Genomic DNA, 16,817 nt, shown 5'->3' with positions numbered 1-16,817 from the left:
AGCCCGACACATCACGTCCGATTCAACATCAATATATTGTTAGACTCACCTCCACCACCAACCCCCCCCCCCCCCCCCCTTTCCCATCCACAACTTCCCTTTTGGCCCTTCTTGGTCAGTCAGCCTAGGTATGTGGGAACAACGACATGGGTCTCGACACTTCGGTACTTGGTGCAGCTCCAGTTACCTACCTCTACCTCCTGGATCAGCAACCCACCTTTTTCTGGCCCATAGGTATTCGTATGTAGCAGACAATAGTACTGTCATAGTCTCCGCGTATTCCCTCTTCTAATACCTGACCTAAGCGGATAATTTGCCCTCTTGTTGTTGTTGTTGTTGTTGTTGTTGTTGTTGTTGTAAGCAGTTGTAAGTCCGCTTGGGTGAGTGCCATTGATCCACCAGAGGTTCGCAAAGGGCATCTCAACCATCATCACAGAGCGCACCTCCACGAATGAAGAGAGACAAGAGGAAAGAATGTTGTATCCGCGAGAACGGGATACGTCACCCTGGCATCACAATCGGGTGATTGCTGGGAACTTCTGTACTTCGTATGCGTGCGTTGTCGTTCCCGCCAGAGCAGACTCCTGCTGCAGACGCAGCGTTCAGAGAAAGGGGACATATACTGCGTACAAGTAGAGTAGGTAGGGAGACATCGCATGGAGGGCCCTGCACATTAGCTATGCAGTTCTCTGGCCTCGCCCAGAAACACCAACCACCGTTGTTATCGTGCAGAATTGGTGGACCTCGATGGGGACCAGTCGGTTAGAATCATCATGGTATCATCTCGCTGGCGGCAGTGCAGAGGGTGCCTCGTCACCCGTACCTGCAGGGCTGTTGCAATTCGGTATGGAGCTGCCACTCGTCCCTCGATCCCTTCCCCAACGTACAGAGTACTACCTAGTAGTAGTATCTACTACTCCATGCAGTACTATGGGCTTCGAAGCGGTAATTGCTTCGTAGCCGGCGTCCATTGCCGAGCGGTAGACGGAGTATCCCAGTAAGGAAGCACTAATGCCAGGCGGGATTATCTCAGGCCGCACTCGTTCAGCCCGGGTACGCTCTCCGCAAATAGGATATATAACCCGTACATACTAGCAATGCGAGTGAGAATGACAGAAGACCTGTGATGCAGAATGGGAATAAGCAGCAGGAAGTATCCGATTGCGCCTCACCATCTTCCGTTTGTTGCGAGTGCCACGGAGGAGGAAGTACAGTAACACTACTAGCTGTATCATGCATCCACCGCCTCGCTTGACAGCTTTGTGACGGAGATAGACTGCTTACCTGGGATCTGCATACGTCCGTACTGTACGGAGAACAGATAAGTATGTACCTGGACTCCATAGGTAGCAAGCTTAAAGCTAGTAGAGTCCAGACAAGCTCCATCGCCAGAGTGCTTGGAGCAGCACTAGGCACATCGTAGCGGCATCGGGAGCGGCATCGTAGCACCTATTGAACGGTGGTGAATGGCAAGATGTGGTCCTGCCTAGTAGTTAGATGTATGTATATGCACGGTGGTGCATACACATCTGTATCGGCTGTATTCCGTAGAATGATTGCCCTATCTGTGTGACAAGTGACACATGACGTGGTTGGTAGCGTTTCCCTTTCAAGACCGTTTCCACGGACCCTGTTCAGATATTGCCGGGGTTCGCTTCCCTGCCACGACAAGCATTTGCTGGCCAAGGCTGATGGAAATACGCTGGACAGGGGAACGGCGACCAGAACTCTCCAGAAGATGGAAAGCGGATGGCAATGCTAGCTGCACTAGCCCGCCCACCTCCACCCTTTGGAGCCATATCAGGGATGGAGAGAAGTTGAAAAAGCTCGAAAGACACGTTCAACGATAGACTGTTCACGCTCCGTCGTTCGCCTCATATCGGCAGGTGTGCCCTCCTGCGACGCTATCGAGCGTTCAGCAGGCGAAGTGCTGTCGGATTGCCTCTGTCCTTCTCGGTGCTCTTGCTGCTCTCGTCGAGGATCGAATTGCTGCCAACAGTCATTCCCCCAGTTCTGCGATGGGCTTGGCGAGATAACTCCAGATGCGCGGCACTGCGCCATGCGAAAAGCTGACTCGGCTTGGCTGATCCGCGTGTGTCGTGTCTACTAGTCGTCGCCGGCAAATGCGGCGAACAGGGCATAGCCAATGGCTCCAGGTGGCCCCGGCAAGCATCTCTCAAAGGAGGCTGCTCCGTAGTTTTGGCTGTAGCCAATACTAGTCTCTTCCAGTCCACCAAACCAAGCAATGTGTGGCACTGGATACAATAGCCAAGACCCTTCAAGTTCGGCGTACAGTACAGCTCGGCGCGCAGCAGTCGTTGGCCATCGAACACAGGCAGACAGGGCTGGCCACCCCTTACGCCCCCCCTGCTTTTCCTGGCCTTCCCTTCTCCAGAACACCGCAATATCCACATCCTGCGGGCACCATCATGTATGTAGAGGCATGTAAGAGAACCAAAGCGGCGAATGGAAAGACGTTGACAGTAAGTAGGAATCGGGGAACAACCTGCCGCCGAGTCGGCAGCTTGTAGCGGTGTGCGATGAGTTGTTGCCTTCTTCCTTTACCATTCTCTTCAGGTCTCATCGCCACAATTGCTGGATTACACCAGACATTCGCCGCTGCAGTGGAACAGTGCTGATGCGAGTCCAATCGTTCTATCACGCAAAGCATTAGTGCGCGGCGAACACCTCGCCCAATTGTTGCGAGCTGGTAACAACAGCCGCCTAGCTCAAAGGCTTACCAAGTAAGGGAGGATGCTAGCATTCGCACCTAGTGCAAGCTGTAGGTGGTATGGATCCATGGGGAGCTTCCTGCACCCCGGTGGCGCGTTCGGCTTCAGAGATGCGAAAGCGATTGGGTCGGTGCTGGCATCCAGCTCTCGTGGCAGCCTCCTATGGGGGGCATGGGGTCTTTGCGTCTCGTCTCCTGAGCCAGTCATGCCCATGAAGAGGTTCAAGGCGACTCGACGGCAGCCAGGCGAACTGGAGCGGCTTCTTGGCTCCTGCAGCTGCAGCTGCAGCTGCAGCGGTGCCAGCACGACTCCAAGCACAAGCACCCGTAATAGCTGTTGCGGAGCAGGGAGGATGACACTTTGCCCTCTTCCGTTGGCCGCCTGATTCGACGCAGGGAGGTGGCCTGGCCAAGCTTTCCCCTACCATTGGCCAAACGAACTGGCGGGAGACCTCACCACCTGCGGGCCGTCGTCCGTAGCGTGCGGTTAAAGTGCTGCTAGTCTTCCGGATTGGGTTTTCTCTGCATAATCTACTCGATTTGTTTAGTCTTGTTCATCCTGCGGAGAGACGACTGGGGCTAAGAATAGCTGGTGCTGGCCCCTGTGCTTCTCATCAGCAGATCACGCTTCGGCTATGACAGCAGTTCTGCTCTGAGTCCCGGTGCAGCATGGCCGAGTTGACGAAGTGACGGCTCTTTTGCCTTCACTCCGTAATACCCAGATGCTGCCCGTACCGGCCGGCGTGCCATGCGGAGAATATACTCCGTACCAGCCAGTCTCCTTCACTGCTGCCTCAAGGTACGAGTGCCATTACAACTCGTAGGTTCTCGAACATGAATGAGATCTACCTCGTTTGGTGCCAGAACGTGTTAGGTTGCGTGCACAGGGTCACATCGACTACGCAGCGCACAGGAACGCCGCAAGCTCATGGGTAACGTCCTCGAGCTGAAACCGGTGCTGGGAAATCTTGCCCAGGCCGTTAAGGATAGGCACAAACTTGTTCGCGGATATCACATCCGGATGGACTTCGTCTAAAGCAAGGCCGGCCGTCCAATTGGATCCAAGTCCGTGAGAGATGCTACTTAGCGTCTGTTAGTATATCTGTCAACACGAGGTCCTGATGTGGCGAGGAGACACGCCTCGATCAGAGTTGTGCGTTACCAGACTGTCGGGGGCTTCGCTGGGACTTACAAAGAAGTCGTCTGGCTAGCCAATAGATGCCCCAAAGCTGCATATGCATGCTGCACGGAACAGACTAATGAGTTTCCGACCTCTTCCCCTCCATTTAGGTAAGATACTTGTAATTCCGCCATCACCAATGCTGTGGAGAGTGAATAATTGAAGTCTGTAGAAGCGAAGAATCGGGGAAGCACTCTGTAGAAACTCAAGACTTAAAATGTCACCTTTCTTCGAAGATAGAGAAGATGAGGGAATGGCTTCAGCGCCACTGAAGGGCCCGTCGAATGCCCACTTCGAAACGAAGAGGCGACCAAGTCCAGATCGAAATTACTCTCATCAAATTGCGGACAAGAGCCAATCCCAGAACTCTCTGGCTCTGCCAGGCCGTCGCGCTTGAACGCTGGATCCTTCCATCAACCCGAGACTGCTGGGTAGAAAAGCGTCAATAATTGTCATGTGAACACATGAAGAGAGCAATGTTAGGAACCATTTCTCCGGTTGGCAGACAAACCATCGCTGAATCCATAATCATGGACGAGACATGTGTCATCTCCACGTCTACCAGGCAGCTGTTTCTAAGGAGCAACCGGTCATGATGTTGCGAGATTCCGACAGTGTGATAGGTTTCCCTTTAATTCGGCGGAGTAGCTTCGTCTGGTGAGGTTTCCGTGTTCCGCGATTGGGACACAACACGACATAGACTACCATTGAGAAACGTCTCCCTGGTCACAAGCCGAATGGCCGATCGGCTCGGTAGCACTGCTACTGCACCATGTAGTATCGAGATGTAATGGTTGCAGAAGCTAAAGCAGCGACGTAACCGCCACAGGCCTCTTGATACCCCTGAATTTGACCTTTCAGTTGCAGTATCGCGAGCCTGTCACGAGCCTATCGCGGGCCTATCACGTACATGATTGCCTCCGCCGAGAGTCGTAAATCTAGGATCTGTCAGTTGGCGGCGCTACGAGTAGAAGCTGAATGCGCCAAGGTTCCATGGTGCCCATCCATCATACCAAACTTGGGGCTGCTCGTGATATTGCCATCCCGACCCCGAAACTCTGGGTCTGTCAGGGCATCAAGTGTATCGTGCCAATTTCCAGTCTTCAGAAGGGACTTGGGACTTTTCAAGAGATGGACGAAGCAGTACTTGATGCCGTTTCGAGAATTGAGGCGGAGTTACAGCGGCACATGGCGGCGGTCCGTACCCAGCATGCTGTTCGCGAAGTCGAGCTGGTCTGACCATGGCAGCATGACGATTCCGCGTGGCAGACCATTTCCGACGCAAGGCATCGGATTTCAGCACAGACACCCCGTTGCCCAGCGTTAACGCACCAGCCATACTCAAGCACGTATGAGTGGTGCTCTGCTGCTGTTGGTCAACGGTTGTGGTCCTAGCACGTATTTCGGCCCTCTTTTTCTTTTCTTTTTACACTGCGGCTGAAACACTGATCACATCCAAGAGAGCCAGGTGTCGGCTAACACACATGTAGATGTGATGTCTGGCCATGTCTTGGCCAAGTCATGCCTGTCTACTACCTAGTAGTAGCGTGTCGAGGCCAACGGTGGTTGACTAGGGTACGGAGTACTCGTCAGAAGTTGTCTTTCTTCTCTCATTCCTCCTGTCCATCCCCGCTTGTCTCCCTTCGTCGTGGAGGATGCCTGAAGCCTGTCATTAGTATTAGCCTTTTGTTCGTCTTTCAGCTGGCATGGCCAGGTTGCTGCAGATGACAAGCATGCTCCCTCGTGCGAGTAACTTCAGCCTCGAAACGTGACGTTGTCAGCAAAGTGTTCTCAAAGGGTGAAAAGCATCCGGTCCAGACGACTTTGGCTCGTCTCCGCGGCTGCTGATACCGGGTAACCCATCCTCACGACCGTAGGTCGCACCGCACACCTCGAATTGGCCTCCGTAAGAGAGAAACTCGAAATGCCCAGCAAAGTGCCCAGGATCTGTCGCAAGGGACCAACTTATGCGAGTTCTGTGAAAAGATTCATCCTGTAATACCCGTGCTGTGTAGGGCGCTCTTCAATAAGGACATGCATGCAGCAAGGAAGAGAGCCATCCGGCTCGATCAGTTTCCCGAGTGTGCTTGACAAATGCCTCGCTCAACTGCAGTAGGTGATTGACTCCTGATGGTGCTTCGTGCTTGGTACATCCAAGAATTGTCTCCGTTTACCCCCACCTAAGAGCAGAACTTGGCAGCTTGGAAGGGCGAATCTTGGAGAAATGGCGCCACGTCTTTGCGCTTCTCCACAGTGGCTTGAGACATGCAAGGATATGCTGCCGGTCGTCCGGTACAGGTGCTGCGAGCTTTGGATCTCACTGGCAGAGGGGTTTCCCACATCAACTGGCTGGACCGTCATGTCGGATTGACAGGTCTCAGCACGAGACACAACGTCGCAGCCAGACGTCGACAATGGCTTGTTGCGCCTCCACCGCCACAGTGTCTACGACTGCGTTCGAGTTGGAGCACGCCGGTTTATCGCACAAGCAAGTCCTGACCAGCGGCCATCGAAGCCAATCCGACTCGGGCTCGAGTTGCCAGAAGTGATGGCGGGTGGCAATACTTGTCAGTCATAGCATGGTAGCACCGCAGCATATTTCGTGCTCTAAGCCTCACACGCCGTTCGGTTGTCGGAAAGCGATTCATGCTTCTGCTGTGGAGGACGTCGGCCAGCCAAACTAAAAGCTCGAGCCGTACCGCGTCCCACCAGAGCTGTTGATCCATCCGAGGTCAGGACGAGCAGTGTTCCCGGGTTAAAGCCAAGAACTCGGCGAATATTGCCCTGTAGGATGTGTTGTCTGCTCAAGCGTTAGTGCGCTGCGCACTGCGTTGTCTGGTGCTCTGTAGGTATGTAGGTAGGTACGAGTATTATAGTGACACATTAGGCACTGGTTGTATGTCCCTTAATTTTGCACCTACCTACTAGATACTATGTATGTGTGTATATAGTGTGATGTCCAGCTGCAGCGTGAGCGACATGGGACATCCAGCGCTGTCGAAGCCTCAGATTATTCCCATCAAGACGCGGTAGAGGCGATAAGGGGCGAGTTCTCGTTGGCCGTCTCGTATCTAGGGTTGAGACGATGCAGTCTGACCAGCCCTTTTCCGCATTGTCGGATGAGATGGGCAGCCGAGCTGATAATAATAACGGAAGGGATTCAGACACTGCCCGCCCTTGTATCAGAGGCCGAACCGTCTTGCGAGTCTGGTTTGCTGGGCTCCATGGCGGCGACTAGCTCGATGCACGAGCCTCGTTCTGGAAGTGAATCAAGCCCAAGTTGACTGGGTTGAGAAACCGCTGCATCACTAGTAAGGTCGTTAGTGAATAGTGCCTTAGGTAGGTAGGCTTCGTTTGTGGTGACTGGCTTGCCTGGGGACGATGCCAGGAGAATGTATCAACTAGCACCTGAGGGACGTGGGAACTGGACACTCGGAGGCGTTGCTGCTGCTGCTGCCACGATGCTTTCCATGAGAGCCTCACAGTCGCAATTTTGCCTGGGGTGGGCATTCTTTCATGCTCCTCAATGCTTATCTACTCAAGTCCAGTACTACTGTGGGAAGCAATGCGCTGTCACTGTCTCCTTCCTGTTGGCTCCGAGCTGGTGGAATTGATGTATGGCAGTCGCTTCCAGGTTCTCACGGTCGTCGATCTCAGGTGCAGGCGTTAGGCCCAGCAGGTACTAGCCCAGGATTCGAGCAGCGTTAACGCGGTCTACCCCACGTGTTGGCCTTCAGCAGCGTCGCCAGGGTACCTCTTAGCAGCTGATGGGTACGCTTACAGTAACTCACGGAGTTGAGACGCTCCTTCTTCGCCTTGGCCACATGCAACGGACTGGCAGCTGCTAATACCAGTAGTACTTGCCTCATCCGCGCAGCTAACTAGGTAGGTACCTACCCACCTAACTAGGTACCTGTAGTATCGTCGGGTATCTCAAGCAATGAGGCCCATACAAGTGCACCTCAACCACCGTGACCCCGATACTCTACAGTACCTATACCAGGGCAAGGCAAGGCAAGGAAGGATCGAGATTGAACTCTGTTAACAGCACTGATGTCATGGATTGCTCTTGCTCTCTGCGAAATCTGGAAGGCATTCGACAACACTGCCAAATGGAGGTAGGCGTCTCTGGTCGGAATGCTTCGATCTTCATCGCTTTCGTCGCCATCTTCCAGCTTCATGGATTGGGTCCAAGTCTGGCCTGCGCCAACAGAACAGCATCTGCCGGGCAAGAACAGTCCCGGGGAACACGACCACCACGGCAAAGAATCAAGTCTTGTGTACGACGCAACACATCTGCGGCAGGACAGACAAACGGGATGGTCGCGCCTTGAGATTCTGGCTACGCTGATGGCCTGTCGATACAACGCCAAGCTGGAGCCAAGGATGGAGCAGGCCGGGTCTCGTGACGGGGGGCACCTGCTGATCAGCGCATACAACAGCTCTGCTTTATTAGCGACATTGTCGTGGCGTGGGCGTCTGTATGCCCATCCCTGCCGCGGTGCCTGGCGACGATCCATTCAAAACGTGGACGGAGCAATTTGATAATTGGTAGATAGCAGGTTCTCTCGATGGCGCCTCGCAACTCCCGCATCAAACAACTTGTCGAGCCGGCTGATACAGCTGATGTTTTGGGACCGCTGCTGCCACTGAAACCATTTCCACCAACTCCCGGACTCTCTGGCCAGAGGAGCCCGCAACGGCTCATGGCACGGCAACGTGGGCCAAGAAGGTGGGATAATTGGGTCACGCTGTGACGGGCGCACTGCTCAAGACTTCTGGTCTTGCTCCCAGTCGACCGCGGCCGCTGGACGGGCATCAATGGAGGGGGGAAGAGGGCAGCTATTCGCGGGGCATGGTGATAGCATGATGACCAAAGCTCGTGGCAAGCAAGTAGGTGTATAGCAGCATGCGGGCAACCCAAACGGTAATCATCCGCATCGTGCTAGTACGGTACTCGTCGATGCTTGGGTCTCCTGAACTCTGATTAATTACAGGTAGCATCAGATCAGAGAGATCAGAGAGATAACCGGCAGCCAGCTCTCTATTGGTTTGACCCACAGGGCAGGATGCCGTTGACGCTGGTGCTAGCCGGCCCTCGACTCCCTCTCATCCCCACCTCGTGTGTTGCGCCATATGCCGTGGAGCCAGAGCTACGGTATGTTTCACCTATTCTGTTGGCAATGACTTCACGTTGAGCACTGGGTAGCATGAGAGCTGTTACTAGCAGTTAGGGCATAGTCTTGCAGAGGGAACTACAATACTGGTACGAAGTATCGTGGAGCCTTATGACCTGCTTTGCTCATTGATGAAAACTAGGGGCAGCAACCTGATGCCAGCCGACGCTTTTCCTCAGCATGCGGAAAGATGGCGCCACCGTTTGGGACACTAGGCTGCACTGATCCAAACTCAATTGGCCCATGCAAAAGCATGGCTGAGGACGACATCCAATGGACATGAACACAGCTTTGTTCTTGGCCATTTGCCCAATTTCTTCCCCAATCTGCGTTGTTCCCTCGTTGACGGACCAACATTCTCTCAGCATCATTAGCCACAGAGGCTACGCAATCCTCGCTGGTCCAACAGAGCTATCCTGGAGCTTCCGCTTGTCATCCTGGACTGCTAGTCCTGGCAACCTTGTAAACAAGGGTTCGAGTGCCGCTAGTAACCTCCCGAGCTTCCACGCGGCACAAGCACAGAGTGCTATTACCCCGTATTGTTGCAAGCACAGGCACGCTCAGAACTTTCAGATTGTTGACTACCAAGAACGAGAACATCGTCACTTTTGCCTTGCCAACAACCTTTGCGAGAGTGTGCTCTCGAGAAGGAGAGAAAAGAGGGCGAACCCTGTTTATCTTGGGGCGGGTACAACTACGGAGAACACGGGATACCGGAGCCCCAGGCGCAACAGAAGCTGGAGAACAGAGTCGAAGCGAGTAGCACTTGTACCACGGAGATGGGACAGCAATGCTGGCATTTCTTGGTCCTAGTGCTGGTGAAAATACGCCCTTGCGCGAGAGAGCTAGAGGCGACGCTACACAACGCAAGGATCGTGATCAAATCAGAGGAGATGCGTTAGCACAGTCTCAACGCGCGTTGTTCTCAGGAGAGGTGCTCATCTTGGCCGTTTAGTCACCCCAAGGCCAGTCCCATCCTGGTCATGGTGTTGCGGCTGGACGAAAGCCTGCCTCCCGCTTGCTCAAATCCAGACGACCTTTGGCTGAGGGGAACCTCCCTCGGTACGGGCGACTGAACTCTATCCTCACACGGTCCGGCTCTTACAAACGCACGATCTGGCATGGCTCTGAGCTCTCTAAGCCACGAGCCCAAGGGGGTTTGCTGTGAGCACAAGCCCGAGATAGCTTCATACTGTTTGCTACACAGCGCAGGTGGTGTCTGTACAAGTCGCGAGCGCACGAGTACTTGTGTGTACGTGACAATACTATCCGGTACAACCCACGGATCTTAAGCCGCGCAGCTGTGTTTCGGGTGCCGGATAGAATGGGCTCTGGATGGTCCTGCAGCCCGTCTAGTGCTCTGCTGTGCTGCACAAGCTCAAGTGCCTGGTGTCCCTTTCGAGCCACCCGCAGCATCTCTGGACCACCCAAGATGCGCGGGGGATCAAGCCTAGTGAGTGAGTGAGTGAGCGAGCTTGCCTGCTGGTCCGGATTCCCAGCCACGAGTGCTGACTACTGATAGGGCACCGTTTAATGATCCATTCGTTGACCCGCCGTCGCGATGCATGCCCGGAGCTTGTCGTTCTCGAATCTGCCGCGCTCCACGTCCATTTCCGTGCCGAAGCAGACTGACGGGACGTGGCACATGAAGACCGGGGACGCGCCAGATGCCTGTACGAGCACAAGCACGAAGAAACAGCATACTGTGCTTTGATCGTTCCTCGTTCTTCTGCCAGCCCCCCCATTGCTGGCCGATGGACAACCTGCCGGTCCTGGGCAAAAGAGTACGTACTCCTATATTGTCTCCTTGGCTTCAATCCCGCCCTTGATATTACAAGTACTACAAGCACATCGCACGGCGCGCCGCCGTGTTGGTACTCGCGTGCCAAGGCCAATAACTTGACGTCTCGTCTCGATCCCAGCGACTCGGCAGCAGCAGTAGTACTACTACTACTACTAGTACTAGGTGCCCTCGCAAATGTCGACAAGGGTGGCAGCCGGAGTCACTGGTGGGTTCCAGTTACAACTTCTCAATACATGGCGGTACTGTACGGGTCCCGCTGGGAGGTGCTCCGTACAAGTACGTCGTGGAACCAGCAAGCCCTGGGCCCGGCTGCGAAACTCGAGGTACCCCATCTCTCTCCCTGGCTCGCTCTGCGCCCGTGGCACCCCCGACGAGGACGCTCTCGCGGGGACATGCCGCCCATCAAGGCCGACGCCGTGGTTTTAAGGCCGTCGACGGCCTAGACCCTGGCTGGTGGATGTAGCACTGGGCGGCCGCTACTGCTGGCGTCTCTCCTGGGGACTGGGAATGGCGACTGCCTGGGCCGTCCTGGCAATCCGCTTGGATGCCCTGGAGCACCACCTTGACGCTTGCAGCCCGCGAAGCTCCAGGCATTTGCGACGGCACCCCAGCCTTCGGCGTCTACTAGGGGAAGTTGGCTCCATGCTCTAGGCCCTACATCCTGTTCCTAGTGTACGGCCCTAGGGCTCTCCAGCGCACGTTTGGCTGGCGGGCCGGACGATCGCTGGCTCTGCTCACCTCCTCAGTCATGCAAACCCGACGTGAATGCATGCACGGCAACGGGGCAACGGCCGAAGGCAGAGAAGGGGGATCAAGACGAGGGAAGGAAAAAGAAAAGCGAGCTCAAAAGCAGAGCCAAACCTGGCCTAGACGAAAGTAACTAGATATTACCAGATTCAGCATCCCTGGGACGGGCTGCGGCCCAGCGAACCAGCTGCGTTCCAGCTCCCTGCCTGGACCTGGCCTAACCTGCCGCTTCGGCCTCTGCTGCTGCATCTTGGGACATGGAGCGAGGCTCAGGTCGGTCGAGTCCGCCTTTTCGCTTGCATCCTCACCTCCAGCTCTTGATACCCGAGCTCATGCTCCTTGTCCATCTGATCCCGCCTCGCTGCATTGCCTCGCTCGTCACTGCTGACTGGAGGACTGGCTGGTCGATGCATTGATTCATTGCTTGGGTTCTTGCCGGCTTGTGCCGCTTGCTTGCCCACCTTTTCTCTCGACTGCCTCTATCTCTACTCTGTCCTTGTCTCCGTCTTAACCTCATACGCTATCCATCGATCCATCGTCCTTATCTTCCGTCTCTTTGCCCTCTCTGTCTCCATCTCTCTGCTTTCTCGCCTTGTTTTTCGTCTTTGGCCCTTCTTCTTCTTCTTCTTCTTCCTCCTCATCTTCCCATCCTCACCGCCATCCTTGGCTCGCCGTCTCCCATCGCCGCCATCACCATCATCTGCTTTTTGCTCCCTCTCTCCCTTGCCCTCGCCTTGATTGGCCATTTGACGGGCGCGCTCAATCGACTGCGACGCTGCTGACACGCCAGCCGATTGGGACCAAGGAGGGCTACCGTCCAAAGTGGACTGGCCAACACCAGCAAAACGGCCGCGAGTAAGAAAGCGACAGGAGAGACATCCGCTGCCTTTGTGCGGGGCCACGCAGCTGCCATCGTACTTGTGGTGGATTGTTACTAATTGGGCCTGTCCCGTTTGATCCCTCTGCCACCTTGATCGCATATCATCCGGCAGCTCCTCTGGCTCTCGACTTGCAAGCACGGATTCCTGCGCCTTTCGGTGACTACCGCTGCCACCCAGCCCGACTCTTGACTCTCGTTTCGCCGCAGCCCCGAACTCGATTCTCCTTCCACCTCCTTCAGCCTCCTTTGTGTGGGTTTTTTTTTTTCTGGGTTTGGAAGTTGCAAAAGAGTCCATCTCCAGACAAGGGGGCGTAGTCTTCTGGTTCCTCACCTTTCCCAACAGAGGGGACGATTCTTCCAGCAGCATTGCGATATTCTCCCTTGTCGCCCGTGCTACCTCGCCGAAACTTATGTGCACATGCCGAAGATAGCTAGCCATTGCTACACACAACGTCCGTTGCTTCACCACCTCCTTGCTGTACCTTTCGCCCGTACCGCTCTGGGGGAACTGCTGTCTATTTCTCCGGCTGCTCGATATTTGATGTCTTGCTTTGGTCCGTCTTGGAAAGCACGATTCTGTACCTGGGCCCGCAACCTCTTCGTCTCGAGCTCTAGTCTCCGTCTGCCTGTCTCGATACACCAACGGTTCCTAGTATAAATCGATCTGCCACGCCTTGCACAGAGTTGTTCTCTGAGCTACTACCGTCTGGCAAGCCGTCTGGCAACCGATGGTGGCTGAGAGCGTCCGATTGCCCTGCTGTGCCCGTCTTCCCCTTGATTGCAATTTGCCTCCGAAGGCTTGAATACGACTCCCCACGTCAATACATCGCCTTGCTCGCCTTATTCTTCAACACGACCCGTCATCGCCCAGACTGGACGCGCGCATCCTCTCCTCGACATTGGCTGCTGAGGTCGTACAGCCTCGCCGGTTTTTGTACGCTCGGGTATAACAGCATCCTCGTACACGCCCTCCCAACTGCCAGCAGCGCCATCCCAAGAGATCCTGGCATACCGCGACATGCCATAATTCAACCTATCGTCTTCTCGTTCGACAAACTGCACACCACCCTGCTTGTTCCGTACTCTTTGCGGTCTCTGCGCCACCTCGAGAGAAGCACAGACTGGTCATTAGCCGTCTCACCCCTTTACAGCAGGACGCTGGTGGCACGGCATCGCGAGACAAATTCTCTCCGATTCTGCCAGAGGAATACAGCCACATAGACTAGGTGACCAGAACCCGGCCGCCGGTGCCAGCCTCTACGTCCCTGGGCCTTTCCATCCGGCCTATGCAAACCGAGAGTCGTACCAAGCAGAGCCGAATTACGCTGCCGAACTACCTACCCGCGAATCGCTGACTGGGTAGCCTCCGGGGCAAACCCCCCTTCGGACTTCTGTTAAATCTCGCCTGTGTGCGCTCTGCTCATATTAACGCAGTGCCAGAAACCCCCCTCGGCCTCTCTGCCAGCCATGGTTCAGGACTGGACCCGGGATTCATTCCCTCGTCACCAGACTTTCCAGCCTCAGTACTATCCGGCCGATGCAGCTTCCTCGCGGCACCAATCCTTCTCCTCCGAGAGATACGCTTCCGATGTTGGCCAGCGGCATCACTCTTTCCCCCAAGAGCGCGTTGGCGTTGACACCGACAATGCTCGTTTTCAAGAGGGCAATGACTCGCGCCGCCCACCACTGATGGTAAGATTTGCAAACAAACAGCCTGCACATGATGATGCTGCCAGTCCATGCCTTTCATGCGCTCCTTTTACTGACAAGAACGAAATCAACAGCAAATTGACGAGGCGTTGAGAACACACTGCGGCATTGTGGCCAAGAATTATTTTGTTGCTGCCGTTACCGACGATGGCACATCCATGACCTTCTTCAGCCCCAGCCCGGGACGCGGCATGACGGACAACACCATCCGCCAATTCTTCGATGCCAACAGATATCGCCAGGTCATGTCCCGCATTGATGCAGGTGAGACTTCCCAGTATACGTATGCTTTTGTTCATTGCTAAATTTAGTACATGCGAAGGTGCGGATCCCATGCTGGACGACTACAACCTTGAAGATGGGCTCTACAACCGCCCTGCAGCTTTCGGTCGTAGCCGGGTGGTAGACCGTCGCCGCAACTCTGGATTCGGTGAATGGAATGGCAGCCCCATTCGCCAAGGTCGCAAGCGCGCAAGGGGACCCCGAGCCGTCAACGATGAAGATGACGTGCCCATGACCATCTCGTCCCGCAGGGGCATCAGGATTGGCGACTCCGCTGCCGTCTGGAATTTCTACGAGCAGCGCTTTAAGAATTGTCAACAGACGGCCTGCAAGCTCATCGCCAAGGCCTGGGTCAAAGCTGTAGAGCCCAAGAAGCAGTCGACGCATCCCTACACCGGCAGCGACGAGAAGGCGCCTGCCTGGTGGCCGAAGCCATGGGGGCCTACCAAGGATGACAAGGTGCGGCACAAGGAGCCCGATCATCTGTACAAGCGAGGTGAGAGATAGCAGCCCCGGCGGGCGGGAGCGGATATGATAGTGACAAATGCTGACCGGAAGCAGAGCGTGTACATCTTCTCGCTCACATACTGAGGCTCGTTGTTGAGCCCAACGCTAAGCAGCACCCTGATATTCAGAAGCTTGGCCTGAACGTCAAGAAGCTTGAGGAGACAACTGTCGAGGCTCTCTCATCTTTCTTCATGGATAATGATGCAAACGCCAAGAAGAGGCCGTACTTGAACGAGATCTTCAAGGTGGCTCGGCAGGAGGAGCGATACAAGAACGGCGAAATCGGTACGTAAACTGAGAAGGCATCAAGTCTGCGACCAATGCTAACGACTGAAAGACGGGTCGACCGAGGTTTATGTCATGGCAGAAGACAAGATGCCGGAGAGCTACGCTTCTGACAATGAAGACGCCCCCTTCATCAAGGACGAAGACGACCACGATGGCAGATCCAAGCCCCTGGCTGCCCAATGCCTTCCTCACCCCACATCATCCGAACCCAGCTCGGCTACCAGCATTCGGCCGCCCACCTTCCTGAACAATGCCTACGCGCCGTCCATGATGGCAGAGATCCCCCCGCAACAGCACACCTTTGTCGAAGGCGGCACAATGTCGGTCCACAGCGGGCAGCCTGTGGCCACTACAGCTGCCGCCAACATGGCCCTCGAAATGGTGCCCAGCTCTCACGATGCCAGCCGACGGCCATCTGTATTTAGCGAATACGCCAGTCCCGGGGGAAACCTGTACAGCCAACAGTGGCCGCAGGGATCAACGACCACGAATGCGCCAACCATGTACCCCTACGCGCAGCAGCAGACACCGACACAGCCTGCTCCATTTGTTGCCTCTGGGGTTTCCATCACCCCCAACCAGTCCTTTATCGCCAATTCTTTCGAGGCACCTCACCGCAGCGAATTCGATCAGAACGGGAACCCGATATTTCGATCGGGAGACCTGCCTCAAGCACCCGCCGTCAACCAGCAGCAAGGTTATGGCTATGCAATGCCGAGCGACGCGCGGGGGATGAGGGTCATGGCTCAGGTTGTGGACACTGCTGGGCACCGCCCGCCTCTTCAATAGAGCGAAGCTGGCCTGCGCACAGAACAGACTGCACAATGCGCCATCTTGCCATCTTGGGCATTGCGTGTAACACGCTGACCCCGGGCATTATGATGGGCACGGTGTCCTGATGTAGAGAGCACAGGGCGCTGTACCCATTGGATGGCATGATGAGTGCGATTGTGCTCATTCTCCGTTTCTCATCACCTCGAGCCCAGATGGGCTTTTGGCGTTGGTGGAATTTTGGCATTCCGCGGCGGGAATCTTTTTGTTCTCATTTCCTTTCTGGCGATTGGTATCTTCTCTAAGATGATCATTTGCAGCCCCTTTTCTACCCTCCTTTTGCGGTGTCTTACAAACAGCATGATCGGTTTAACGCTCTGGGTCAGAATGGCAGCGATAACATGCTTCGGGAGGCTAGACTGCCCTCGCAAACTTTCCATTTGTGCTTTGGCATGTTTGCGGCATTTTCACGGTTGGGCGGACATTTGCTTCGGGCAGATGCTTTGAATTTTTGGCGGCAGCAGCCTGTGGTTTGCAGAGCGCACCTTGGGGTTGGCACTTTGAGACTTGACGCACAATAGCGTGACGATGTTAGGGGTGGGGAGATTATCTCGGGCATTTCCATTGGAGTTTTCTTCCTTCTTCATCTTTCCATTCTACACAAGCTTGCTGCAGATGGGATGAACGAACTGATTCTGAGGCGGCTGGGCGGTTTCACGAGGGATAGAACGAATCAAACG

General features: G+C 55.0%; 1 protein-coding gene across 1 annotated transcript; it reads left to right on the top strand.

Moving 5' to 3' along the window:
* Positions 1-13,986: 13,986 nt before the first annotated feature.
* Positions 13,987-16,095, top strand: TRIREDRAFT_109716 (uncharacterized protein; the record flags this gene model as incomplete). Its single annotated transcript, XM_006967440.1, has 5 exons — positions 13,987-14,211; positions 14,304-14,493; positions 14,552-15,007; positions 15,073-15,303; positions 15,356-16,095. The coding sequence occupies 5 exons, from the start codon at positions 13,987-13,989 to the stop codon at positions 16,093-16,095; spliced, it is 1,842 nt and encodes a 613-aa protein (XP_006967502.1).
* Positions 16,096-16,817: the final 722 nt, after the last annotated feature.

This window comes from Trichoderma reesei, assembly GCF_000167675.1.
Source record: "Trichoderma reesei QM6a unplaced genomic scaffold TRIREscaffold_17, whole genome shotgun sequence".
NCBI classification, from domain to species: domain Eukaryota; kingdom Fungi; phylum Ascomycota; class Sordariomycetes; order Hypocreales; family Hypocreaceae; genus Trichoderma; species Trichoderma reesei.
The sequence above is the reverse complement of the archived record's forward strand: the minus strand, read 5'-3'. Positions and strand labels throughout refer to the sequence as shown.